Here is a 27,489-nt window from a genome sequence, read left to right as displayed (position 1 = left end):
TCGCAGCCAGAAAGCACAAGCAGAGCCCAAGGCCACAGACAGGGTCGTGAGCCCAGCACTCGGGCGCGAGGGGGGCGGGGCGCGGGGGGGGAAGAGTCAGCCAACGCCCAGAGCGCACGGCTCACGGCCCGCCCCCTGGCGACTCAGGCGTCCCTAACGACCAACCGCGCCAACCGCGGGTGAGAGCAATCTCCTGGGTCCCCGGAGCAGGTGAGGCGATCTCAAAGGGGATGTCTAACTCTGGTCTCCCCACTCAGACCCCACTCATCCTAGTCTAGCTCCAAAGCTCCAGCAGCCCCTGCAGCGCACGCGGGTCTGTGGCCGGGCAGCCATCATCTTAGCTTCCTGTTTTCTGTAACGAACGGGAGGATCTGTTTTGCGGCTACTCGAGGCCAGTGGCTCATCTCAGTCTTGTATCCCACACAGCGACTATCTGTAAACCGAGGCCTAGAGTTCAAGCAGAGAAAGTGGGGAACCTAGGAAGAGGGCGATCTGCCCTCGGCTGAGGTCAGTGTGCAGGCCCAGCGACTGGGGCACCTCCCTCAAGCCCCCATGGACCTGGTCTCTCAGGGTTACCAGGGGAGGAGGAGGGACTTGCTAACCTTTGAAGGCGAGCTTCCCTGCTGGGGAGGCTGAGGGGAGGTGTCTGGAGTCGTGGGGAGCTACTGCTAGTGTCCCTTTCCACACAGCAGATAAGGAGCCTGCGCTGGGAGGGGGAGGACCAGGGCTTATGAACAAGACACGTCTCCGCGCCCGAGACCAAATCTCTTTTCCAATTCACAACAGGAATCTGGGTAAGAAAAGAGAGGCTACGGAAGATGTAAACTAGTAAGCCCAGGACCCTGAAGACAGGGATGTGAGGCCGGAGGCCACTGGGGTTGGTAGGGATGAGAAGCTGGCTGGGAAGGCATAGGGAGCAGAGGCAGAGAGGTGAGTGGGGCCCCCAAGGCCCCCAGCAGACCACCATAGCTACACTTTCACCTCCCCGTGTGGGTGGGTGGCAGGAACCTCCCTGACACGGCCACATTTTACTGGGGAAGGATGAAAATGGAGGGAATACGCTAGAGACCCAGGTCTGTGAGGAACGTGAAGGGCCCAGCGTTGAGGAGGGCAGAAAACCAAAACCACAATGTTCTCTTGGACCCTTGTGGAGACCTCAAGCCACAGGATGTCAGCAGTGACTCAGCCCTGTGGAAGCCTCTGGAGGCAGCAGTCCTGGGAAAAGTAAGGGTCTGGGGCTTTGGAGGTAAAGGCTGGGCTCCATGGTGTTAACTAGAGAGCCCAGAGAGTGGGAGAAAGTTGCAGAAGCCTCACTAGAAAAGTGAGCTGGGTCACTGTGGTGGTGGTGCACGCCTTTAATCCCAGCACTCGGGAGGCAGAGGCAGGCGGATCTCTGTGAGTTCGAGGCCAGCCGGGTCTACAGAGAGAGTACCAGGAAAGCCAGGGCTACACAGAGAAACCCTGTCTCGAAAACCAGAAATAAAAAAGCGATCTGCACCTCAGAGAAATGGGAGGGCCCATGGGCAGACAGGCACTAGAAGCGTGGCTCTCACTTGCTGGCTGGGTGACGGTAACTCCCTTCGGTGTCCTAAGCCTCAGTTTCCTCCTGTGTAAAGTGGAGACAGTGGTGTTATAATGACAAGCCTCACCCGTGACTCGGACAGCTTAGTGAACTTCACATGGCGAGCTGCTGGCTTCTAATGCCCCTGTCTTGGGTGCTGGCTCTAGGCCAAGCCTGTGTTGAAACGCCACGCGTTTTCGCCCCTTAGCCGTATGCAAGCGTGATGGGTGGTGAAGGTAATATTAATTACTGTCCCCATTTGGCAGACGATGCAGCTGAAACTTGGCGAGGTTAAGTCCTTGCCCGAGGTCTTGCAGATGTGGGAGGCAGAGTGGGGAATATGGGGATAGGGCAATCCAAGGCTGACCACTCAGCCAGCCACTATCGGGTCTCCCGCAGGCATCTGCTCTTGCCTGCCTAGAGTGCAATACATCATAGCTATACAGAGCCAAGGCTGTGAGCCCAGATCACCGGCTCACCGCATACACACCATCCAAAATGAGGACAACCCTGGCCAAAGTGGGTCACCATCTTTATTACCTGCACCAAGGCATGTAAGTCCTCAACTCTTAGAGTTGTGACCCCGTGTGGGTGTCACTTTCCATGATCTCATACCCCCGTCCTGGACCTGAGGACATGGAGATGGACTTGGGAAAGATGGCCTTTCCCTGCCAGAGTGCTTGCTCCCAGCCATGCAAAGCCCACAGGCCCACGAGATAGGCCCCACCCTCCCACTCGCCCACTCCAAGGACAGAGACTGCCGTTAAGTGGGGACATCCCATGGCAGACACACAAGACACACACATTTCTGGTGGCCCCAACTTCTCTGGAATGCCAAAGAGATTCCTGCCATGGAGGAGGGAGTAGGACCTTGAACACACTTGGAGTACTAAACTCCAATTCTCTTCCCACCCCACAGGCTCCCAAAGAAAGGTCTAGAACAGCAGTTCTCAACCTTAAAGGGTCAAGTGATCCTTTCACAGGGGTCACCTAAGTCCATCTGCACATCAGATATACACGTTACGATTCATAACAGGAGCAAAATCACAGTTATGAAGTAACAACAAAAATAATTGTATGGTTGGGGTCACCACGACCCAAGGAGCTGTATTAAAGGGTCGCAGTCTTAGGAAGACTGAGAACCACCGCTCTGGAGGGAGCTGGCCTCTCTGTCTCTCCTGGAACTGTCTCCCTTCTGTGAGCCTTTGGGAGTGTCTGGTTGCCCCATGGATCCCCAGCTAATGGGTTTCTGTCCACCCCTGCAGAGTCCCAGGGAAGAAGATGTCACTCAATACCACCTCAGGGCAGCCTGGCGACAGCCAGCCAGACTAAGGCCAAACAGTGAATGATGTAAGCGGCTATGCCTGTCTCTCCCTTTCCTCTGGTTCTGTCCATCTTTCTTCTCAGAGTGAGGTAGCCTGCCTGCCTGCCTGCCTTCCTTCCTTCCTTCCTTCCTTCCTTCCTTCCTTCCTTCCTTCCTGTCTTCCTTCCTTCCTTCCTGTCTTCCTTCCTTCCTTCCTTCCTTCCTTCCTTCCTCTTTTTTCTCTCAACAGGGTTTCATGTAAAGCCAGATCGACTTTAAACTTCCAGTGTAGCTGAAGATGACCTTGAGCTTCTGATTTAGGGGTTCTCCGTTTCCTTAACCCAGAAGTGAGCTTAGCAATGCTCAGGACCCTGTGGTCCCGATGGAGAAAGAGAAGAGCATGCCATGCAGGGAGGCCTGAGAGCCGGCAGGTCTGGGACTTCAGGCCACTCCCGCCTCAGTTTTAATGGCCACCAGTCCCCGCCTGGGCTTCACCCTCTGCTGCAGCAGATAAGCTCTGTGTGAGGCAGGGAAAGTGACTCCCAGCAGTGGGCCTCCTGCTCCTTCAAGGACACACAGCTGCCCTTCCTTCCTTCAGTCAGCCTCTACTTGGACAAATCCTAAGAAAGTCTCTGATTGGCTGGCATTAGGAAGCCATGCCCATCAACCGCTGTAGCCAATAGGATACACTTCAGAATCTATTATTAGAAGCAATAGGGCAAACTAGCTACCTGCCTAAGGCAGACCTGGCACTGGGCTTGGGGCGCAGATGAAGAGCTCTGTCTGCTGTGGATTTGGGCTCAGGGTGAGGGGGCACAGGTCCTGGGGATGAGGTGGTAAGAAAGGCAGGCCAAGTTTAAAGAGAGGCCGGAGCAAATGCCGGAAGTGGCCCCCAGCGTCCTAGACAAGAGCAGGCTCTGTTTCAGAAAGCCACCTGTCATGGCAGAAGGCTCTTATCCTCGGAGGAGCTGAGGAAGCTGCCCTTCGCCCTCAGGCAGTGATGAGCCACCGAAGAGGCCTGCCTCCATGGCTGTGCAGGGCTGACTCTGAGAGGACCAGACTGGACACCAGGGCCAGGTGCCCAGCAGCTGAAGCAGTGTGTGACAGACACACTCCACTGAGGCACAGCAATGAGGAAGGAGAGAGCAGGGAGGGCACAGGCCAGAGCCTGAGGAAGGGCAGAGCAGGGAGGGCACAGGCCAGAGCCTGAGGATGGACAGAGCAGGGAGGGCACAGGCCAGAGCTTGTGTGGCCCACAAAATGGGGCTGGCTCCCTACTTTCAGGCCCACCTTCTGTGTAGTCTGAGTCTGAGGGACTTGGACGGAAGCCTCAGGCCCTGAGTGTGAAACTAGCTGGGTCTCCTAACAGGAGCAAGATGGGCAGAGGCTGCGCGTGGACAGAGGGCCTGAAGCCTGCCATGTGGACATCCGGAAGAACAGTGGTCAGAAGGCCTGGAGAGATGATGGCCCAGAGGTTACGAGCACTGGCTGCTCTGCCAGAGGACCTAGGTTTGGCTCCCAGCACCCAGGTGGTGACTCACAGACACCTGTAACTCCAGTTCCCGGGATCCAATGCCTCTTCTGGCCTCCAGGCACCAGGCACACACGTGGTGCACACACACACATTCAGGCAAACACTCATACACACAAAACTAAAAACATTTTATAAATGGTGAGGGAGGCAGAGGGAGAGCCAGGAGTGACAGAGCCTGTTCTACTCACCATCCTATTAAGTGTGCTTTGTAGTTCTTTTTTTTTTCAGTTTAGTTTTTTTAATGGTTTATTTTTATCTATGTGCATTGGTGTTTTGCCTGCATGTGTGTCTGTGCAAGGGTGTCAGAACCCCTGGGACTGAAACTACGGACAGCTGTGAGCTGCCTGGTGTGGCTGCCAGGAATTGAACCCCAGTCCTCTGGAAGAGCAGCCAGTGTTCTGAAGTGCTGAGCCATTCTCTAGATCCTTTGTTTTATACTTATTTTATTTATTTATTTTTGGCTTTTCGAGACAGGGTTTCTCTGTGGCTTTGGAGTCTGTCCTGGAACTCACTCTGTAGACCTGGCTGGCCTCGAACTCGCAGAGATCCGCCTGCCTCTGCCTCCTGAGTGCTGGGATTAAAGGCGTGCGCCACCACGGCCAGCCCCACCCCTTTGTTTTATTTTACTGTGCGTCTCTGTGCATGGGTATGCACACTGGTGTGCAGGTATCCTCTGAAGATAAGTCCCCGTCCCCGCCCCCCCCCACCCCGCGCCTGCCTCCGCTGGAGTTGGTTGCCAGCTGCCTATGTGAGTGCTCAGAACGGAACTCAAGCCTCTGCAAGAGCAGCATACACCCCAACCGCTGAGCCATCCCTCCATACCTCATTGTCAGTTTTTCAAAATAGATTTCTTTTTGTTGGTGTGTTTGAGACACGTTGCCTCAAACTCATTATGTAACCAAGGATGACCTTGAATTTCTGATTCTCCTGCTTCTACCTCCTAAGTGCTGGGGTTACAGATGAGTACCATGATGCCAGTTTATGCAGGATCAAACCCAGGGCTTCCAAAATGCTAGGTAGACACTCTACCAACTGTGCTACACACCCAGCCTTCAAAATAGATGTTTGAAAGCACATGGAACTGGAATCTCTGTAGATAAACTCTGTGTTTGGTTGTTTTATTTCATTTCTTATTTTTGGCAGTACTAGGATCTGATCCTATGGCTTCCTGCATGTTAGGCAAATGTTCTACCGCTAAGCTGTATATATCCCCAGTTCTCTCCTTATTTTTATCTTGAGAAATAAGAAGACTGAGTCTTACTAAGTTGCCCAGGCAACCTTTGAAGCTTCGATCTTCCTCCATCAGCCTCCTTGTAGCAGGGGTTACAGGCCTGTGTCCTAGACCCGGTTGTGCCTGGTAATCATTTTCCTGTCAAAAGTTTCTTCATGGCCAAGCCTGGTAGTGCTGGTTTGTAATCCCAACTTCTGGGGGGGCTACTACAGGGAGATAGGAAGTTGAAGGTCTGCCTAGGCTACAGAGTGAGAGTCCAAAAATGAAAACTAAGTGGGCTGAGGGTGTGGCTCAGTGGTAGAATTTTTGGCTGCTATCTGCAAGGCCCTGTATTTAATCTCCATACCACAAAAAATGTAATATACATACATATTATACACATATGTATACTATGCTTGTCTGTATACTAGATATGTGCATATATATTTAAAATAATTAAAGGAGGATTAAATGAAAATGGTCAGCTCTGACCTTACAAAGTAATTGCTTTCAACATTTGCCTTAAAAATGGCATCAGTCGGCTGGGCGTTGGTGGCGCACGCCTTTAATCCCAGCACTCGGGAGGCAGAGGCAGGCGGATCTCTGTGAGTTCGAGGCCAGCCTGGTCTACAGAGCTAGTTCCAGGACAACCTCCAAAACAATACAGAGAAACCCTGTCTCAAAAAACCAAAAAAAAAAAAAAAAGGCATCAGTCTAGGCATGATGGATGTCTTTAATCCCAGCACCCAGGAAGCAAAGGTAGGCAGAGCTGTGTGAGTTCAAAGTCAGCCTTGTCTATATAGTGAGTTCTAGGACAGCCAGAACTACAAAGTGAGACCTTGTCTCGAAATGAAAAAAAGAAAAAAAAAAAAAAAACCAGGAGACATCAGACCAATGATATGGGCGTTTCTGTAAACTCAGAAGGCTAGCATGGGCCCTTGTTATATCAGCAGTATCTGTGGCAGCCATGGAAGTAGGGACTCTACCCCTTCCCCTGTGAAATTTGTCAGGGACCTGGATTACTCTGTGACCCCAGCCAGAGGCCGACTACAAGCATAAAACAAGCAGCAAAAGCAGCTAGAACAAGACTTGTGCCTGGTACCCAGAGAGAAAGACAGTCAGAAGCACTGACTGTAGATGACATCTCTGTCCCGCCTGGTCCCCCAGCCGGCGGCTCCAGCTGAGATGAGGCCTAGGAGCAGGGAGCAGGGCCATGCCCCAGGCTAGTGGGACTGGTGCCATGTGAAGGATGCTGAGATCCCTGTTCTAAAGCCACACCCACCGGGAACGTGGGCTCTCCTGCCAAGCTTGCTCCTGGGTCCCTGTGTGGTCCAATGCAACATTCTAGGCCTGCGCCTTGGAAGAAGGGGTCCTGCAGGACTGGCAGGAATGGGGTTAACCTGTTGCATCCAAGCCCCTTCCAGCCTCTAACCACGGTGCAACTGACCCCCAAGCCACCACTGACCCCTTGTCCCTCACCTCTCTGGCATTCACTTGATGACACACCTCAGGACTCTAGACAAGAGTCTCCACAGAGGTCTAGACAAGAGTCTTCCACATAGGAAGGTGTAATTACCTCATTTTACGGATAAGGGAAGGGAAGAAATTGAAGTTCAGATAGGTTATGCAACTTGGCTAGGGTCACACAACAAGCAAGAAATGCAAAGCCAGCCGGGACCTCTATAGAAATGGTGCCCACCTTCAGCTCTGTCCTTTTTTTTTTTCCTGGAACTCACCATGTCGAGCAGGCTGGGCCTCAAACTCAGAGATCCACCTGCCTCTGCCTCCCAAGCGCTGGGATTAAAGGCTTTACTTGAAGATGGACAGTTTGTGAATTTGCATTCGATTTGCATACAGGATAACACAATACATAAATATCTTCCCTACAGTGCTCCTCTCCCCAGACTTTTCCTCCTTGAGCTGCCTGGCAGGCTAGGGAGTACCAACCATCTGGTCCCTCCCTCTGCCAACAAGGATGTCTTTGCTGGAGGAGGGTGCTCTCTCTCTCTCTCTCTCTCTCTCTCTCTCTCTCTCTCTCTCTCTCTCTCTCTCTCTCTCTCTCTCTTCTCTCTCACTGGCCGCAGCACAAAGGGAAGCTCCCCAGAGGGGCAGAGGGCCCAGACACCCCATTCTGCCTCCAGGTCACTGGCAGGGTGCCTGCAGCAGGTGGGTAAACAGGTGACCTACCACACGCAGAAGGCTTCCAGGCCCAGACAGCATCCTCGGTCTTCTGTCTGCAGCCTCATGTTTAGCTGCCTTCTCGCCTCCCGCGCCTGCCTGCTGCCGCCGCCTCGGTCTGGTATGGGGGAGACTGAAGTAGGAGCCAGGCGGGAGTGAAGGGTATGAGGAGAGGCATCTACACCCTGGTCAAACTTGTGTCTTCTGGCCCCCTTCTGAATGGAGGCCACAGGCTCAGATTTGATGTGAACGCAAACGTGCCTGTCCTTCCCATCCAAATCCTTTGCACAGAGGCGTGAAGAGCTGACTGGGCAGTTGAGAGTCTAACTGACAGGCCTTCTGGGGGACCCATGCCTGGTTCACTGCACCGGCCTCTGGCTCATACTCAACTCCAGCTCCCGGGGGTCTGACCCTCTCTCTGGCTCCATGAACATCCAAATGCACTCGCTCTCTTGTATGAAGACACATGTACACTTAAATAATAAACCAAAATATCAAATAGACTGTATACAGATCACATTTAAATGATAATATTTTGAGCATACTACATTAATTGTAAATTTCACCGATTTGTTTTTTGTTTTTTACTTTTAAAAACACTGTACACCAATTACACATTTAAATGATAATATTTTGGGCACACTGGGTTAATTATAAAATTAATTTCACCTGTTTTGGGCTTCTGTTTTATTTTGCTTTTCCTGTTTTTTGGGGTTTTGTTTTTAGCTGCGGGTGCTAGGCAAGCACTGCTACTGAGCTACCCCACCCCCCAGCTCCACTCAAGGCTTTCTTTCCCTATTTAAAAGTTTCTGGTTGGTGGTGGTGGCTGGAGCAGAGCACCTGTAATCCCAGTACTCAAGAGGTAAAGGCAGGAAGATCTCTGTGAGTTCAAGGCCTGCCTGGTCTACAGAGTAAGTTCCAGGACAACAATTGTTTTTATATGCATGCTGCGTGCACACCACGTTCATAAAGTGCCCTTGGAGACCAGGGAAGAGGTCAGATCCCTTAGATCTGGAGTTACAGAAGGTGTGAGCCACCATGTGGGCGCTGGGAATCAAACCCAATTCTACTGGAAGAGCAGCCAGGGCTCTAACTGCCAAGCCATCTCTCCAGCCCCTCTGTTTCCTCTTTAAATGTGGATGCTGGAAAGTTTACAGACAGGGACTGGTGGTTTGGTTGAGTTGGTAGGGTGCTTGCCTGATGTGAGCACGAAGCCCTGGTTCCATCCACAGCACTGGGTTCACTGGATGTGATCAAGTGTAACTGCACTGATGACATCATAACCCCAGGGTTCGGGAGGCACAGCCAGAAGAAACAGCAGGTCCAGGTCATTCCTGCTACACAGCAATAGCAGCTTGGAGGCCAGCCTGGGAAAGCCGAGACCTTGCCTCAAAATAAAGAAATACAGAGACAAAGCAGCATATGAGGCCCCCATCAGACTCTGTTGGCCAGTGTCCTCAGTCATCTGGGAGCAGGGAGCTTTGGAGGTAAATAGTTGTTCGCTACAGCTCTCTCCTGGCATTCCGTATCCTCACACTCACCATTAGATGAGGCAGTGCAGGAACAATCCAGAATATGACTTGAGAAACTGAGTTAGTCCAGTCTTAAGGGGATTGGAGAGGTGACCCAGTGGTCAAGAGCACTTGCTGCCCGCTCCTGGAGAGGGACCGAATTCCGTTCTCAGCATCCATGTCAGATGCTCACAACTGCCTCAACTACGGTGCCTAGGAAAGCCAGGGCCCTCTTCTGTCCTCTGTACACACACACACACACACACACACACACACACACACACACACACCTTTAAAAAAGTTTTTTCTTGTTCAGTGTAAGCTGTGCAACATTGAGCAAGTCAGTGACCTCTTCATTGGGGAAAAAATGATGAAAATGAGTTCTTGTCTCCAAAAGGTTTTTTAAAAAATTAATTTAATTTTATGTGTATTGGTGTTTTTTCAGGCATGTCTATGTTAGTGTATTGGATGCCCCGGAACTGCGGTCACAAACAGTTGCGAACTGCCATATGGGTACTGGGAATTGAACCTAACTGCTCAGAACCACCTCTCCAGTCTCCCCTTTTATGACAAACGAGTTAATATCCAAACCTAGTGCACAGCAATGACTATAGTTGCCAAGTAACTATTACCTAAACTTTGGGGCGGCTCCTTGCATACACTGTGGCCCTCTGGCTACACTACTTTGTCACCTCCTCTAGTAACCCTATTGGCTAGCTACTGCCTGCCCTCACTTCACAGAGGGCATCATCTGAAATTTGGTCACTTACCCAAAACCATACACCCAGTCTCTGAGCTTCTCATGTGGGTCCAGTCCCCTCCAGAAACTGACCCCCAAGCACCACCCTTCACTTCCCCCAAGTAACACTGTCCCTCTTCCTTTCGTTCAAGCCACGACCCCATCTCGCATCCCGCCTGAACCAAGGATTTTCCAGGTTGAGAAGCTTCCTGTAACAAGTTGCCTCGCCCACAGCCAACATGCTTGAGACCCCAGCAACGTCATCAGCCGCCGGGTCTCACACGTCCATGTACAACATCCAGCACCAGCCCTCCGCTGGAGGTGGTGCCAGCTCACTGCCTCCAACCTTGAAATCTAACCCCAGCCCTGCCCCAGCCCATCTGAAGCCCAAGACCACAAATGTCCGGCGCATGCGCCGGATCATCTCTGAGGACGCCGAGTGGTCGCTGGCCATCGTACCACTCCTTACAGAACTCTGCATCCAACATATCGTCAAGAACTTCCAGAGTGAGTTCATCTGCCCTGGGCTGCAGGAGGGGGACTCTCAAATCCACTCCATCCAGCATCAGAGGTGTCCCCACCACAGGCACACACGCGCACGCACGCGCACACGCGCACACATGCGCACATCCGCTGTGCCCTCCATGCTTTTGCCCTTCTCTGGTCACATCTGCTCTCTCCACTAAGTTCAGTCTTGGCCACATCTTCCTTTCCTTCCTCCAGAAAGCTCTCCAGTTCTAATCTCCCATCTGATAGATCTTCCAGGATGGAGATGGGTACCTGGTGTCCTCTGTGCTCTAGTCTTTCTAGAGAAAAGTAGCAGGCGTTTCCTACTCTGTGGGACTAGGGCTTCCTGAGAACTGGTCACCTAGCAAGGCATGTTCCTCTGTTGTTTATTGACCATGAACTCCAGAGGCCAGAGACATGTCTGTTTCCCTTCCCTCTCCTCTCTCTCTGTCTCTGTCTCTCTCTCTGTCTCTCTCTCTCTCTCTCTCTCTCTCTCTCTCTCTCTCTTTGTTTTTTTTTTTTTCTCTTTGAGACAGGGTTTCTCTGTGTAACTCTGGCTGTCCTGAAACTCACTCTGTAGACCAGGCTGGCCTTGAACTCACAGAGATCTTCCTGCCTCTGCCTCCCAAGTGCTGGGATTAAAGGCATATGCCAATGCTGCCTCCATCCCCTGGCCATTTTTAAAATGTATTGGTGTGTGTGAGATCAAGAGGCAGAGATGGGCACTCAACAGTACGCATGTGCCGATCAGAAAACAACCCTATGAGTCAGTCTCTCCTTCCACCTCCGAGTGATACCTGGGGTAGAATTCAGGTCACCAGTTCTGCTCAGCAAGCATTGTTTACTCACTGACCCATCTTTCTGGCCCCTTCATTTCTTTTTTCCAGCCGCATCTGACACATAGTAGGTGTTAAAGTGCATGTAGTAGTTCTGAAATGAATGGCTGAAGTCTGACTGGACATCTCAGAAGCTAGCTGTAGCTCCCAGCAGATTAGATAATACTGGGGTCCAGCCCTGAGATTCTGTCCATTCCTCCCCAGGCAGGACCAGATACCGCCTGGTGCAAAGACTGTCTGTGTGAGAGACCGTTTCTCCTCTCAGAGCAAACTACCGAGACCACAGAGGGCCTTCCTTCCCTTTCTTTCCTCCGTGTGTCTGGGCAGCCATGTTGTGATATTCGCAACCCTGAGGCTGAACCCTGTTTTTCTTCCTCCGTTCCCAAAGACAACCCTATCCTGAAGCAGCTGCTCCCAGAGCACCAGCAGAAAGTGTTGAGCCACCTGCCCCCTGACCTGCCCCTGAAGGTGACTGCCAACTTGATTGATGATGAGAACTATTGGCATCGGTGCTGCGTCAAGCGCTGGCCCGTGTGCCACGTGGCCAAGCATGGCGGCAGCTGGAAGCGCATGTTCTTCGAGAGACACCTGGAGAACCTGCTGAAGCTCTACATCCCAGGTACCACGGACCCCAACGTGATCCTGGACCTGCTGCCCCTCTGCAGGAACTATGTGCGCCGCATCCAGGTGGATCAGTTCCTCCCGCCTGTGCGGCTGCCAACCCCGCCCCAGACTGAGGATCAGTCCGACTCTGGCAGCGAGGGAGAGGGGAATGAACCTGAGAAGGACCACTACCAGCTGGACGCCCTGGTGGCTGGCCTCAAGTGCCTGGAGGAGCTGGACCTGGTATACGGCGTCAAAGACTGCGGCATGAACTTCGAGTGGAACCTCTTCCTCTTCACCTTTCGAGACTGCTACTCCCTGGCAGCCACCATCAAAGCCTGCCACACCCTCAAGGTACCACACCCCCAACTCACCTGCCCCCCTTTTCAGCGCCTCTAGGACTGCTTCTCTCTGCCTCTTCCTCTCCTATCTCCTCCCATTTCCTTTTCATTTACCAATAGAGAAAGGGATTGTATGGTGTTTGGGTTTTTGGAAACTTGCTTTGTTTTGTTTGAGACAGGGTTTCTATGTGTAGCCCTGGCTGTCCTGGATCTCCCTCTGTAGACCAAGTTGACCCGGAACTCGCAGAGATTGGCCTGCCTCTGCCTCCTGAGTGCTGGGATTAAAGGCGTTTAAAAAAAAAACCAGCTGATTTTTTTTGAAACAGGGAAGGTCTCATATAGCTTAGGCTGGCCTGGAACTCACTGGTAGCTGAAAATGACCTTGAATTTCTGACCCTCCCCCCTCCACTGCGCATACATGTACACATGCATGATAGCACACCCAAACATGCCAGAGTGCTGGGATTACAGGCTACACCACACCTACTCTATGTGATTCGGAGGACCGATCAAGATGGAAACTGTCCAGGTTATGGGTGCAGCTCAGAGGCAAGGAATGTTCTCAGCATGTGTGCGGCCCTGGGTCTGGCCATGCCACTGGAAAAAGTTTAAAAAGCACTACTGCAGCAGGATAGCTAGTTGTATCACTCACTTGTCTTTTTTTTTTTTTTTTTTTTTTGGTTTTTTGAGACAGGGTTTCTCTGTGGCTTTGGAGGCTGTCCTGGAACTCACTTGGTAGTCCAGGCTGGTCTCGAACTCACAGAGATCCACCTGCCTCTGCCTCCCAAGTGCTGGGATTAAAGGCGTGCGCCACCAACGCCCGGCCATCACTCACTTGTCTTATTGCTATGATTAAAACACCTGGCAGATGCAACTTAAAGAGGGAAGGGGTCATTTAGCTACAGTTCCGAGGGCATGGTTCATCGTGGCGGGTAGCCATGGTGGCAGGGGCTTGAGGAGCTGGCCAGACAGAGATCGTGGAGCAGTAGTCTCCCTTTTATTCAGTCCAGGATAGCCCTATCTATGGTTGAAGTTCAACTAGATAAACAGGGTGGTACTGGTGCACGCCTTTGATCCCAGCACTAGAGAGACAGAGGCAGGAGGATCTCTGAGTTTGAAGTCAGCCTGGTCTACAGAGTGAACTCCAGGATAGCCAGAGCTACACAGAGAAACCCTGTCTCCTGGGGAAATGAAAAAAAAAGCCTAATTAGGTAATTTAAGTAGCTGTTTAACTAGATAATACTCCAAAGACATGCCCAAAGGTTTATCTGTAGATTAGTCTAGATCTTGTGGTTGGCAATGTTAACCATCACACTGGTTATACTGAAATTTTCAGACAAACAGGTATGCTCCATGTAATGTTTGGGCTATGCATCCAAACACTGTGGTTTTTATCTGAATTCAAATTTAACTGGATGGACGTCTCGTGTTTCTATTTGTGAAATCTGGAAGCCGCAGCCTAGCTGCAATTTTACATTTATATCACTGCTCATTAGTGCCTTTCATCCCACCAGACTGCTGGCTCCACAGGGCACAAATGGTGTAATTTTGCTGTTTCTGCATCTTCAGCACCGGGGACAGGGCCTGTTGGCTGACTGCAGAAGCTGGTGAGCTGAGGACGCCACACTTAAATTCATCTCTCTTCACACAGCCGAGCCTCTTGATGCTGTGTCCCCATCATGATGAGCTCTGCTCTCAAAACCAAGAGCCAAATAACCACTTTCTTCCTTAACCTGCCCGTGTTAGGCGTTTTATCATAGCAACAAGATAAGATGCTGGACACATGGGACATGCTCAGCCTGAGGCTGCAGTCAGAACCTATGCTTAGCAGGCCCGAGTCTGGGGATTCAATTCCCAGCACTCCAGGTCAGTTGCTGGAGTGTTTGCCTCACATGCTCGAAGCCCGAGGTTGGATCACCCACACTGCGTTGACTCCTGTCTGTAATACCAGCATTCTGCAGTTGGAGATAGGATGCTGGAAAGGGCAAGGCCATCCCTGGCTACATGGTGAGGTGGGAGACCATAGTTGACTATAGGAAACCCTGTCCTAGAAACACAAAGAGGAGGTTAGTGGTTAGGAGCACACACTGCTCTAGCAGAAGGCACTAGTTCAGTTCCCAGCACCCACACCGGCTGTAGATGCCTGGAACTCCAGCTCTGGGGATCCGATTCTCTTCTAGCCTCCCACATACCCACACAGACACAGCACAATTAATAGCGTGCTTTAAAATCTTTTTTTAAAAAAATAAAACAGAAAACATGAAGGGGGAGAGGGAGAAGCATAGTTGGCTTAGATTCTGGTGGCTGAAGGGACTCACGGGCCACACAATGCCAGCTCTGGTATTCCCCCTCCACCAATGGTAGAAAAGCAGGAAGAAAAAGACGTGCGAAAGAGAGCAAGCAAGCAAACCACTAGAGATCACCACCAGTCTCCTCCAAGGGCTGCGTTCCTGGTGACCTGGCTGCATCCCAGCAGGCCCTACCTCTCGGAGACCCCACCCCCTCTCCGGATCACATAGGGGACCAGGCTTTTTTGTTGTTGTTGTTGTTGTTGTTAAAGATTTATTTATTATGAATACAACATCCTGCCTCCATGTATGTCTGCAGGCCAGAAGAGGGCACCAGATCTCATTACAGATGGTTGTCAGCCACCATGTGGTTGCTGGGAACTGAACTCAGGACCCGTGGAAGTGCAGTCAGTGCTCTTAAACTCTGAGCCATCTCTCCAGCCCGGGGACCAAGCTTTAGCACAAGGATCTTTGTGGCAGCAGGAGAGGGGGCTGCCTACCTCATCCAAAGTAAAGTGCCATCCAAGGGATTTGGACTGTACATATGGAAAAAGCCACTGTGATTGTGAAAGAGAATGGCCTGGACAGAGCCACAGTAGACACAGCAGGTCACCCAGGAGAGCATTGCCAGTGCAGATACAGTGGACACGGCAGGTCACCCAGGAGAGCATTGCCAGTGCAGATACAGTGGACACGGCAGGTCACCCAGGAGAGCATTGCCAGTGCAGATACAGTGGAAGGTTGGGGCTGGGAACGGAGCTCATGCACCTCATGAGCCAGGCGTGGTGGCTTACACCTGTGATCCAAGCACTCGGGAGGCAGAAGCAGGAGGGTTATCCTTGGCTACATACCAAGTCCAAGGCCAGCCTGGGTTATGTAAGACTGTTCTGGTGTCCTTAATGCTGCTGTGATAAAAAAAACACTCTGAGCAAAACAACTTAGGGGAGAAATGGGATTTGGCTCCCACTTCCGGGTCAAAGTCAGTCATTGAAGGAAGTCAGGGCAGGAACTTGAACTATTCCGCATAGCATTGCCTCCTACCGAGGAACTCACTTCACAGCTAGAAGAAGTCCAGCATCAGCATGCTGAGATGGAGGAATGCTGCTTGCATGCTGGCTCACAGACCAGCTTTTTATTTCTTTTTTACGTTTATTTATTTATTTGGTTTTTTACGAGACAGGGTTTCTCTGTATTGTTTTGGAGGCTGTTGGTCCAGCCCGGCCTCGAACTCACAGAGATCCACCTGCCTCTGCCTCCCGAGTGCTGGGATTAAAGGCGTACGCCACCACCGCCCGACTTTTTAGGTTTATTTTTATTATAAATTATATGTATGAGAGGGTACATTCACATGAGCTCAGATGTCCACTGAAACCAACAGAGGGCATCCGATTCCCTGGAGCTGGAATTACTGACCACCTGACGTGGGTACTAGAAACTGAACTCTGGGTCTCTGCAAGAGCGGTACTGGCTATAACCCTCCAGCCCCTTGGCTAGCGTTCTCATCCAGTTCAGGAGGACCTGGGTATGGATGGTGCTGCCCACGGTGGGCTGTGCCCTCCTACATCAAGTAACTCTAAAGACAGTCGCACACAGACGTTCTCCCAGCCAATCTGATCTAGGTTATCAAGTGAGTCTCTCTTGTCAGATGGCTCTAAGCTGTGTTCCTGTCCCCTTCTCTCCATCCCCCCAAAAACATAAGGGTAGTTAGAATCACAGCCACATCTGAAAGACGGATGAAGCAGAGCGTCTGGGGAGATAGACAGTCAGATCACCTGCCACTGCGACTCAAGGAGGATGAAGACAGGAAGAAAGAGGCAGAGGTGTCGAGGCTCCTTCTCATGAGACCAGATGCTGTGGGAAGCGTTGGCAGACAAGGGATAGAATAGGAGGACTATCCTGGGGGAGAAAAGCATGAGTTCCAGCTTGAGGTGGCCCAGAGCAGAGGTCATCGCGATAGCCGGGCAGAGAGGATCTGATGCTGGGGGAAGAAATCTAAGTTGAGCTTTGAAAACTGTGTCTTTAAGTGTGGCCTTACATTGGGATGGAGTCTAGGAAGGAGGAGCCAAAGGGGAGGCAAAGAGAAGCCTGACACGTGATGCTGACGGAAAGAGAGGAGGGGGAAGAGGACATGACATTGTGTCACAGATAGGGCGTGTTTCCAACAGAAGATGTGAGCCATACAGTAGGATGGAGCCCAGGACTGACCTCGTGGCCTGGGAGGTCCCCGGGAGTGGGGTGCTTCAGAGGGTCCCTGAAGCACAAGCTGGGCAGCTTGTGGACATGGGGAGAGTAGGAAGTAGGAGGAAGGTGGCTGGGGTCAGGTCTGCCAAGAGCTTAGCTGTGCAGTGGGGAGCAGAGCTGAGTGGGTGAGGGACCTGGGTCTCTGTAGAGGAAGTGGCAAGTGTCTCTCGCTGGACCTAACAGCAAGAAAACCATCAGTTGTACACAGGAGAGGGGCTCGTGGGTCAGGGGCGTCTCTCGCTGGGGCCGAGACCTGAAGGGGCCATGGTGAGTGGCTGTGGATGTCTGCATTGGTATCAAGAAAAGTGGGGTCTTGTTTAGTGGCCAGGAAAAGAGGCCATCAGTGGAGAGGGGGCTTGTAGGAATGCTGGCATGTGATGAGGCAGGAAAAGGTTCAAATTTGTCAAAGACTATAGGAAGATTTATTGTCCAGAGAAATACGGTTGGATTGGAACACTGTACTGGGAGTTTCTGCGATACCAGTCAGAGACATAGGAGAGTGTTTTCACTGTCCGTTGCTTGGTCAAAAGAATGCAGAGCTGGGCGTTAGTGGCGCACACCTTAATCCCAGCACTCGGGAGGCAGAGGCAGGTGGATCTCTGTGAGTACGAGGCCAGCCTGGTCTACAAGAGCTAGTTCCAGGACAGCCTCCAAAGCCACAGAGAAACCCTGTCTCAAAAAACCAAAAAAAAAAAAAAATGCAGAAAACATAGACTGGCCTGGGCGTGGTGACACCGTTCCCCACTGCCACCTGCCACCAAGTCTCCATCATTGAGTAACTCTTCCTCCCATTTAAAAGTCAGGCAGGTGACCAAGACCAAGTGTTGAGCCTCCAGCCACCTTGTGTCTTCCTTCTTTACCAGCACAGGGCAATTAGGCAGTGCAGGCTATCCTAGACTGGCAGATGCTATAAAACTCCTACCTGCCCGCAGATCTTCAGGCTGACCCGAAGTAAGGTGGATGATGATAAGGCACGCATCCTAATCCGACACCTCCTGGACCACCCAGCCCTTGAGGAGCTGGACCTGTCCCACAACCTCATTGGAGACCGCGGTGCTCGCGCAGCAGCCAAACTGCTGAGCCACAGTCGCCTGAGAGTGCTCAACCTGGCCAACAATCACATCCGCGCTCCTGGGGCACAGTCGCTGGCTCATGCCCTGGCACACAACACCAACCTGGTCTCCCTCAACCTCCGCCTCAACTGCATCGAGGACGAGGGCGGCCAAGCCATTGCCCATGCCCTGGAAACCAACAAGTGCCTCACCACGCTTCACCTGGGCGGCAATGAGCTGTCTGAGCCCACGGCCACACTCCTATCCCAGGTGCTCCCAGTGAACACCACACTCATCAGCCTCAACCTCTCCTGCAACCACATCGGGCTGGTGAGTCGTGGCTTCTGGTGCAGGTGGGCCTGGGGTGGAATCCAACTGCCCTTGCAAGGAAGCATTAGACTGTGTGGTGCACTGCTGTGTGCACTCCGGAGCCCATTCTTTTTCCTTTCATTTCCGTGTGTCCGTGGTATACATGCATGCATATGTGTTTTTGCATGTATGAGCATGCGAGCATGCATGTAGAGACTCAGTAGACACCAGGAATCATCCTCAATTGCTCTTCCGCCTCGTTTATTCACTGAGGCATGTCTCTCAGGCAAACCCAGAGCTCTCTGAAATGACAGGTCTTGTTTGCTGGCTTGCTGTAAAGATCCTGTCTCTCGCCCAATAGTGACAAGTGGGCTGCTATGCCCACTCAGCACTTCCATGGATTCTGGAGATCCTAATTGCAGTCCTCATGCTTGCACACGAGAGTGCTTTCCTCCCAGATCCATGTCCCGAACAGATAGGTTACATGTGGCTTTGCAAAAGGTATCCCACCTGTTTGGCAGTGTGTGTGCCTCTGATCCTGGGATATAATGAAAAATGACCCCTCTGCCTCATCCCTACCCAGGATGGTGGGAAGCAGCTCCTGGAAGGCATGTCGGACAACAAGACCATTCTGGAGTTTGACTTGCGTCTGTCAGATGTATCCCAGGAGAGTGAGTACCTCATTGGCCAGGTTCTACATGCCAACCGAGAGGCCGCCCGCCAGCGGACCCTGAATCCTGGCCACTACATGTCACCCATCACTAACAACAGTCCTGAGCATTCTGTAGGCTAAGATGGGTGACAGGCCTAGAACAGTGATCTGATGGGTCACTGTGGCAGCCATACCTTCTTTTCACACCTTTGCTCTGCCTGTCCCTGGTTCTGAGGAAGGCAGAAGAGGGGAATCAGGAGTCTACTTGGAATGAGTTTACATGAGTGAAGATACTGAGGTAGGGAAAGTAGCCTAAGGATGAAGAGATGGTAAACTAACTCCTGCACCTGGAAAATGACCATACTAGACCTGTATAAATGATGAGCTTCCAGGAACAGGGAAGGCAAAGGACTCTAAAGAGACCATCCCTGCCCAAACTCTTCACGAACACCATCTTCCTCTTGACTTACCCATCTCTTTCCCTCACCTCCTTCCCTTTCTGCTAAGCAGACCCTGGAGCTCTGACCTCAGTACACACACACACACACACACACACACACACACACACACACGCACGCACGCACGCACGCGCACGCACACACCACAAAGTTATGCCTATCTCTCTGCTCTCCCACCCTGCCTGAAGATGCCACCTGCCTGTCATGGCCCTGGTGTACTGTACTCCACTTCCACAGATCGCTAATTCTCAAGCTGGGTGGGGGTCGCAAGTGAGAGAGAGGCTCAGACACAGAAACCTGCTAACAAAGGCAGGGAATAAGTGTCACTCTGAGGAGGTGAATCAGTGAGTCATCCACACTTTTATTATCCACCAGTGTGATTTGTACAATCTTTGCGCTTGGAATTCCATGACAAAAAGGCCACAGTGTGATGCACCCAATTTGACAGACATCTGTCTTCTCCCGAGCCAGGCCCAGCCCACCCCACAAGCCCTTATCCTCAGGACATACAGCCTTCCAGGTACCCTCCATGAGTCCCTGTCAACTCTGTGACTGCCCACCCTGGGGCTGCACCCATAGGAATGACATCAGCCTATGAATCCACGAGAGGATCCGACTGACCAGTTCAGGCCAAGCCCCTTATCTCCCAACTCTCCTTGAGCTGAGTGGCCCAGAGCCCACCTATCCTAAAGATGGGTGACTGAACTGCAGCTGCAATCCAGGAGGGCCTGCACTCCAGGGACTCTTTGCAACAAGCAGACGCGGAGCAGAGCACCAGAGGGGGCTTGGGAGTGACTATGTGTGTGCCTGTCCGGGCACCCTAGAGTCATCTGCGCCTGACACCCTCTGACAGTTCCAGAGTGCAAACATGTAGGTGTGAGTGTGTGTAGCCACAGCTGCTAGCAGAGGTTCTAATTAGAGAAACAAGAACATTCAGTGTAAAGTTTAATTTTAGAGATTAATTAATTTTCTGGTTTTCATTTTCCCTGGCAATCAATAAAGCTACCAAGAAAAGAGACCAAAGAATTGCTTTCTCTCTAAGTCTGAGCATGTGTGGGAGGTGAGGCCGTCTGTATGAAAAGACCTAGGCAGAAATGGTCAGGCAAGAATAATAACAGGACTCCTCCCCCTCCTCCTCCCCCAAGGCCAAGCTCTGTCTCTGGACCCAGCATGACAGAGAGTGAGCCAAGTCCGTCCTTCCTTGGGGCTGTGAGGTGACCAGGCTGCCCCTAAATGAGAACAAGCCACCCAGGTGCCAGCTGGCCAAGAGCTGGGACCCAAGGCCACAGCTCCCCACCACCTGTGCTTCAGCAGATGTCTGCTCAAGGGAAAGCAGGGTGCTCCAACAGCCAAGCCGCCCCCACACACGGGCAAACTCGAAACTCAGGGTCCTAGAGGGTTCAGTGCTGGCAGGCTGGTGGACATTTCTGCCAGGGAACCCTGGCGGACAGCTACGCTGATCCCATCTGCCCACACCTCTCTCTCTGACACCCCTCCCTCTTCACCCAACCATCTCTATATGGTTAGAAAGCTCAGCCCCCGTTTGACTATAGATCATAGCATCCCCACATCCCCCTGGGAAGAAGGGACAGGGAGCCAGAAGAGATGTTGCATAGGTAGGGGCCACTCCCATTGGTTGGTGTAGGCGTGGCACAGCCAGGAGGAAGAGGGGAGGCCAAGGAGATGGAGTTCTGATGAAGTTTGCAAAGCAAGAAGCAGAGGGAGCAATACCGGATGGAGGTGAGCCCAAGGCCTGGGCGCTAAGTCTGAAACTTCAGCCAGGGCAGCCGGAAGAGCAAGGGGCCAAACACAGACATGCACAAGGAAGCACGGAGGGGTGGGAGGGGTATGGGAGTAGGGGGAGTGGCAGAGCAAAGTCTGGGTCAAAGCTCTGAAAGGACAGGACAGGAGCTGGTGCCCTGGGGCTGTGGCATGATGCCCCTCTGAAGACTTAGTACTCCAGCTCACAGGATAAGGGGAGTGGAGGGTCTGGCAAGAATTGATCTCCTGCCACTGGAATTGAGTACCTCTCCAGCTAGGCTTGTGATGAGCTGGGCTCCACACCCAGGCTGTGTAAGGTACGTAATTCTTATGCACATTCCAGAGGAAAAGCTACGCCGCCACCCCTTCAGAGCCGGTTTCGCTCCATGCACCATTACCAACTCATTTCTCTCCACCCGCCGACTGAGTTCTCTTGACTCCAAGGTGTGTCTCAAGCTCCAGTCCACGTGGTCACTCACCCTGGCCAACTTTAATGAGGGCCTCTGGCACCTTAGCCTCCTAATGGAAGCACCTACCTACCGAGAGAGAGAGAGAGAGAGAGAGAGCGGTGCGCGCGCAAGCGAGCCCAAGGGGGAAGCTTCTGATTGATGGGAGGCTGGGCCTTTTCCAGAAAGGGCCGGTGCATGCCCTCGCCAGCTTCCCTTCCCTCCCCCTGCACCCTAACAACAGCTGGTAAGCCCCGAGGTGGTGAGTGACGTCATTGCTGTGATGTAAAGTCCCTCTAGGACCGGACCTCTGGGGCCCAGGGAAATAAACAACAGTGTTGGAAGAGGTGGAAAGGAACCGCCAAGCTTTCTCCGCCAGCACCAAGAGGCCACCGCGTTTTCCAGGTGTAGGAAGGAATACTGGGCTGCCAGCGGCCCCATCCTCACACCCAGGGAACTCAGTAGCTGGTTGGAAACCAAGCCTGCTGCTCTTCACCTGACCACCGCTCCCCACCCCCACAGGGGACCGGGTGGGACGAGGCCAAAAAAAAAAAAAAAAGCCCCAAATGCCCTCCCTGCGGCTTGCCTTGGTGACTTCCTTGGTGGAGAGGCCAAAACACGGGTCTCTCATCATAGTTGCCTAGTAACAGTCAAAACTCAATGAAAGCCTGGGCGGGAAACCTCGAGTGCGTGGAAAAGGAAGTGTCCCCGTAGGAACTCGGTGGGGACTGGAAGAGAGCCACCTCTGCCCCGGTGGGTGGGATTCTCAGCGAGTTGCCAGCCTCCCCATCCTTGAGCAGCAGTCTCAGGCCCACTGGGGTCTTGTCTGGGCGTGCCTCTCAGCTTCTGCCTTCACGCATACCCCGCCTGGCTTCAGTCACCATCCTGCCTTCCCCTGCTACACACAGGGAGCACAACACATCGAGGGGCAGGAGGGAGAGCAGTGCAGGCTCCCTCCAAGGGCAGAAGGTCACAGTGAGGTCTCCACGCAGGAGCCATGGCGGTGCAGTGGCCGGTGGCTGTGGCCCAGACACCCCTCCTGGCGATGGACGATGAGGACAGGGAAGTAGAGGGCATCGTGGTAGGGCGGCGGCGGACCGGCCTCCTCCTCGTCGTCCTCGTCCTCGTCGTCCCGCATGCTGGCCTGGCTCGACAGACGCGTCTGCTCCGTGGGGCAGCTCGCCTCGTTGACACTCCCGCTCCGGCTACGCCACAGGCAGCTGCGCCGAGAGCCATAGAGGCGACCGAGCGAGAAGCGACTGCCCCCGCACCCAGCACTGGCTCCGGGCCCCTGGCCGGCCCGCGGGCTGGCGCAGATACTCAGCGCACTGCGCGAGAAGATGGACGAGCTGCTGACCGCTCGCTGACAGTGCTCGCAGCTTCGCCGGTATGGGGCCACGCCCGCCGCGCCCGGGCCACCCACCCCGCCGTAGCGACAGGTGGGCGCGTAGCCACCGCCCCCTGCCCCGCCGCAGCGCGCGCCCAGCCCAGCTAGGTCCATGAGCACCGCTTCCGAGTAGCTGGGTACCAGCTGCTGATTGGAACGGATGTGCCACTCGAGCTCGGTGCTGTCCACCGTGTTGACCCGCGGCAGGCGATGAGTGAGCGGGGGCAGCAGCTCGTCGCTGGGACTCAGGCCACCGCCCACGCTGCTGGCTGAGCCTGGCCCCTCCAGGCCGAAGAGCTTCTCCACGTGGTAGTGCGCATACGCTGTGCGGTACTCGGCCAGCACGCGCAGCGGCCACGACAGCGTGAGCAGCGCTGCGGCCCAGAAGGCCGACGAGCAGGCGTACCAGGGTGGCCGGGCCGGATCGGGGAAGGCCACCATGAACTCGCGGAAGTCCACGTTCTTGAGATGCATGCCCTCTCGCGCCTCCATGTAGTCATCCAAGCCCTCATTCTCGGCGAAGAAGCGTGCGCGCTGGCACAGGTAAGCGTTCTCCGCCTCCACGCTGGCGAAGCTGAAACATTTGGTGAAGCGCAGCCGAGTGGCCGGCGCTCCCTCCAGCCCCACCAGCGCCTTGGACACGTCCCGGACGCCACAGCGCGCGTAGTCGAACTCGGCCTCTGCCACGTGTGTGTTGACACGCTCGTGATAGACCTGCAGCGCGCAGGAGGAGGCTGGAGTCGCAAGGCTTTTGTCTACCCATCCTAATACTGAGACGGAAGTCACTCTACCTGGGATCATCTCCATCATCATCTCCTCCCCCTTCCTCTCCCAGCCCCAATGGGTTTAATACGGTAAGTGGTGGTTGCCCTGAAAACTCTGTACCACGCACACCCACCTCCTCTAAGAGTCTTGGGCTGAGATCCAGAGACCTGGGTTTAAGTCTAGCACTGCCAAGTAGAAGCGACCTCAGGCAAGTCTGAGCTGAGGTCTCCTTAGCTGTGAATAAGTATTCAGTAATAATTACTTCACTGAACAAGTTAAGATAGACATGTGAAACCATCTGCAGCCATGAAGCACTGAGCAGACTCCAACCTGGAGGCAGCCAGCTTGAGCCTGAGGCCCATCTCCTCACTTACCGACTGACCTTGGACAGGTTTGTTTGTTTTTAACCACGCACACACCCGTTTGCTCCTTTTGAAAATGGGGATGCACCTACTTCATAGGTTTGCTGTCAGGATTAATTAAACGGTTTAAAATCCGAAAAGTGCCTAGAGCCTGGCTCTTTTGGTGTTTGCTGTTACTACCGGGTGCCCATGGGGGCTCGCCGCTATCTCATGCTCCCTCACAAGCAGGGAGAAAGGCAGGCAATCCAAGCAACCTCTCTCTTCTTGAACAGCCTGCACTCACCTCTAGTCGCTCACCTGGGTGGTGGTGTAGGCATCTCCATTGCGGTACCGGGTGACCTGGCGAGTCCGCCGCACATAGTGGTAGCTGATGGCCTTCCACCAGATGCAGGGGGTGGCCTGCTGCATGCGGCCCACACGCTCCCGAACACTGCTCACATCCACCCGGTGCTGCAGCTCATGGCGGGCTTGGCAGTGCCAACACTCCACCAGGTACACCGCGTACAACATGAGCAGGAAGGCCAGCGGGATGTAGACATAGCCGTTGGAGCAGGGGCTGTCATGGTACATGAGGCTATTGCCCTGGTAGGCGCTGCTGAAGGTGAGGCGGGTCACTGTGGTGACATGGCACCAAGCCACTGCCCCCAGGCAGCCATACATGAGCAGCGAGAGCAGGAGGCACTTCCAGTGGGACTCACGGCAGAGGGATTTGGTGAAAGAGGGCTGGATGGGTCGCTGCTGCTTAGACGGGCAGGGAGGGGTGCCAGGACGAGGGGGAGGGGAGACAGAATGGCAGGGCCCAGCACGGAGATGGACACAGAGATGGAGAGACAGAGGCCGGCACGAGGGTTACAGACAGCAATGCAACAGGAAGAGAGAGATGGGAGCCAGTGACCAGAGATAAACACAGAATTGACTCAGACAGAACCATGAGGACAGAAAAAGTGGCCAGAGTGCCAATACAGGAAAGTGCAGGGAGAGAGATACCCCAAGAGGCGGAAGTGGAGGCCGAGGAATCAAGAGACACAGATGGACAGCATGGAATCCAGAAAGAGGCCAACACAGACACGGACGGCGATGAAACGAGAGAGGGTGTGGGCGGGAAGAAGGAAGAGACAAATTGGCATTAGCGAGGGTAGGTCCCCAACCCAGACCTCTCCCAGCTGTCCCAGGAAAGTAGGGAAGGAGCTACCGTCTCCCCCACTTAACAGTATTTTCAGCCCTGGGTTCTAGAGAAGCCACCTACCCCCCACAGACAGTCTAATACTTCCTTTGGAGAAGGTACTCAGCCCAGGCCAGTCTCCTTCCGCCTACCTTCCCTATGGGAGTCTGCCTGCTGTTCACCCCGCCTCCCAACAAACACACGGTCTTCCCCTCTGTTCTAGGATGGGAGAGGAAGCCCGGGGCTCCCTCACACTGTCCCAAAGGGCAGAGGCCTGTGGCTGGGGAGAGGAGCGATGGGGGTGAGAAAGCACTGGAAGCCCAGCCATTTGTCACTGATATTTGACACTCTCCCAGGGCCTGTCTGTTAGCACTTGGCACATTCTGGGTTGTTTACATGCCTAGTTCTCCCACCAGATGGAGTGCTCCTGAGGGCAGGGCCCGTGTCTCATTCTGTTTGCTTCCCAAGTGACACCCAGCACGAATGTAATCAATGAGGGCCGAGTCTGATTGTCCAAACAGTCTGTATCCCCACCCTTTGTACACTGTTGCACATCTATACACACACACACACACACACACCCTGCTGCAGTGCTGACTGGTCCCTTTAATTCCCCATGCCTGGCCCTGGGACCAGCCAGTGAGAGGAGAGAAAGCAGGGGAAACCAAGTGTACAGCTAAGAAGCAGCAGGCCCTCGATCTCTGCAGACCTGTGCCTACGAGGAAGACACCGCACCTTTGCCTCTCAGGAACGGTGCCCTTGGAAGCTGGGTGCATGTGTGCCTGTGTGTACCCTACTGGTCATGTGATTGTCCCAGTGTGAGTACCACTGAAAGGGGCTACCCGAAAGTCTATCCCCACTCTCCTGCTACCCTTGTGCAAGGTGCGTGGCGTGCACAAGTGTGCGTGGGAGGAATGGGCGGGGGTGTTTATAGTACTTCCCTTAGTTTCTTTGTCTCCAGTTTTCAAAAGATTTAAATTAAATAGGACCCTAACTAGGTACATGCTTATTAGTACTGACTCAAAAATTCTTAAGCTTAGTGCCCCCTAGGGGGAGCAGCTGGCATGAGAGAGAGGTGAACAGCCAGCCCCCTTACACACACTCCGGCTCGGTGACCCCAGGGGGTATGGCCTCTGTTCACGTGTGACCTTCCTGAGGTCCTAGCTCTGGTGACACCATCGCTTGGCCGAGGCACCCTTCCTGGTTCCTAGCCCCTCCGGTCCTCCTTCCCGGCCTTCAAGGTGGGATGCCGCCCACCATCCCCATCCGGGGGCCGACGCAGCCCCTCACTGCTAAGCCCGGGGTCTGCGAGGCTCCGCCCCGGGCCCCTCCCCCTGCCCAGGACCCCCTGAGCCCCGCCCCCGGCGCGGCCCCTTCCTCGCCACCGCAGACCGAGCGGGCCGCCGGGTCGGGGCAGTGGCGCCGGACTGCGGCTGCAGCGGCCGGCTCGGGGTGCGGGGCGCCGGCCGCTCTGCGGCGGAACCGGCGGGGACGGTGCGGGGCGCGGGGGGATGGGGGCCGGGTCGCGGCCGTGCGGGGGCACCGAGGACCGCCGGCTCTCACCTCCTCTCGGGCGGGGCCCTCGTCCGCCGCTGCCATGAGCTCCTCCGGGACCCCGGAGCCGCCACCGCCGCCGCCGCCGCCGGCGCTCTCTCCCGCGGCCGAGCCAGGGGGGGACATGGCGAAGAGGGGGCGCGTCGAGCTCAGGACCTCCCGGGGGGCTGCCGGGGGCCGGGGGCATCCTGCGCTGGCCCTGAGGAGGGGGCGCGAGGGGCGGGGCCCTCCCTGCTCCCCACCCCCCGCCGGGGGGAGGGGGCCTAGAAAGGGCGCGGAGGGGGGCGGAGGTGGGGGGGATGGGTGGGAGGGCGGGCTGGAGGGGCCGGGCTGGGGGGGCCGGGGCCGGGGGCGGGTGTCACCTTGAGGCCCTCGCGGCGCCGCTCCGCCTCCCGCCCGCTCCCGCCGCCGCCTTTTGTCTGAGCCGAGCTGGAGCCAGCGCGCCCCCCCTCTTCCTCCCAGTGCAGCAGAGCCCCGCCCCCGGCCCCCCCAAACTCCGCCCTCACCAAGCCTTCCTAATAACCACCGCCACACCGCCAAAGGGGTGAAGCAACAGGGGCTCCCCGCACCCTTCTGTCAGCCCTGCTCGCCGCATCTTCCTCCTGCCTGGCGGTTCTGGGAAGATCACAGCCTCAACTCCTCTCCGGCTGCCCTCGCTGGAAGGGCCCTGGGGAGTCAGCCAGCAACCCTCTCCCATCCTCAAGTCCTTGAGGCTGAAGACTGGGGAGA

The 27,489-nt window shown here is 54.3% G+C and overlaps 2 protein-coding genes across 5 annotated transcripts; one reads left to right on the top strand and one right to left on the bottom strand.

Annotated features, from left to right (window-relative positions):
- The first annotated feature begins 95 nt into the window (after nt 1-95).
- Nucleotides 96-20,341, top strand: Tcte1 (t-complex-associated-testis-expressed 1). Of its 4 annotated transcripts, none has more exons than XM_040729260.1 (6): nt 96-210; nt 9,743-9,810; nt 10,189-10,543; nt 11,768-12,336; nt 17,785-18,234; nt 18,797-20,341. In XM_040729260.1, the coding sequence occupies exons 3-6, from the start codon at nt 10,276-10,278 to the stop codon at nt 19,004-19,006; spliced, it is 1,497 nt and encodes a 498-aa protein (XP_040585194.1). In that variant the 5' UTR covers nt 96-210; nt 9,743-9,810; nt 10,189-10,275; the 3' UTR covers nt 19,007-20,341. The 4 variants fall into 4 exon arrangements, with proteins under 4 accessions (XP_040585194.1, XP_040585195.1, XP_040585193.1 ...); XM_040729261.1 differs by lacking the exon at nt 9,743-9,810 and adding an exon at nt 2,827-2,911; XM_040729259.1 differs by lacking the exon at nt 9,743-9,810.
- Nucleotides 19,665-27,035, bottom strand: Tmem151b (transmembrane protein 151B). Its single transcript, XM_040729258.1, has 3 exons — nt 26,770-27,035; nt 24,342-24,782; nt 19,665-23,631 (listed from the first exon to the last, which is right to left on the bottom strand). Exons 1-3 carry the CDS (start codon nt 26,884-26,886, stop codon nt 22,501-22,503), a joined length of 1,689 nt encoding a protein of 562 aa, XP_040585192.1. The 5' UTR covers nt 26,887-27,035; the 3' UTR covers nt 19,665-22,500.
- Between the last annotated feature and the right edge of the window lie 454 nt (nt 27,036-27,489).

This window comes from Mesocricetus auratus, unplaced genomic scaffold (assembly GCF_017639785.1).
Source record: "Mesocricetus auratus isolate SY011 unplaced genomic scaffold, BCM_Maur_2.0 Super-Scaffold_100021, whole genome shotgun sequence".
Classification (NCBI taxonomy): Eukaryota; Metazoa; Chordata; class Mammalia; order Rodentia; family Cricetidae; genus Mesocricetus; species Mesocricetus auratus.
The sequence above is the reverse complement of the archived record's forward strand: the minus strand, read 5'-3'. Positions and strand labels throughout refer to the sequence as shown.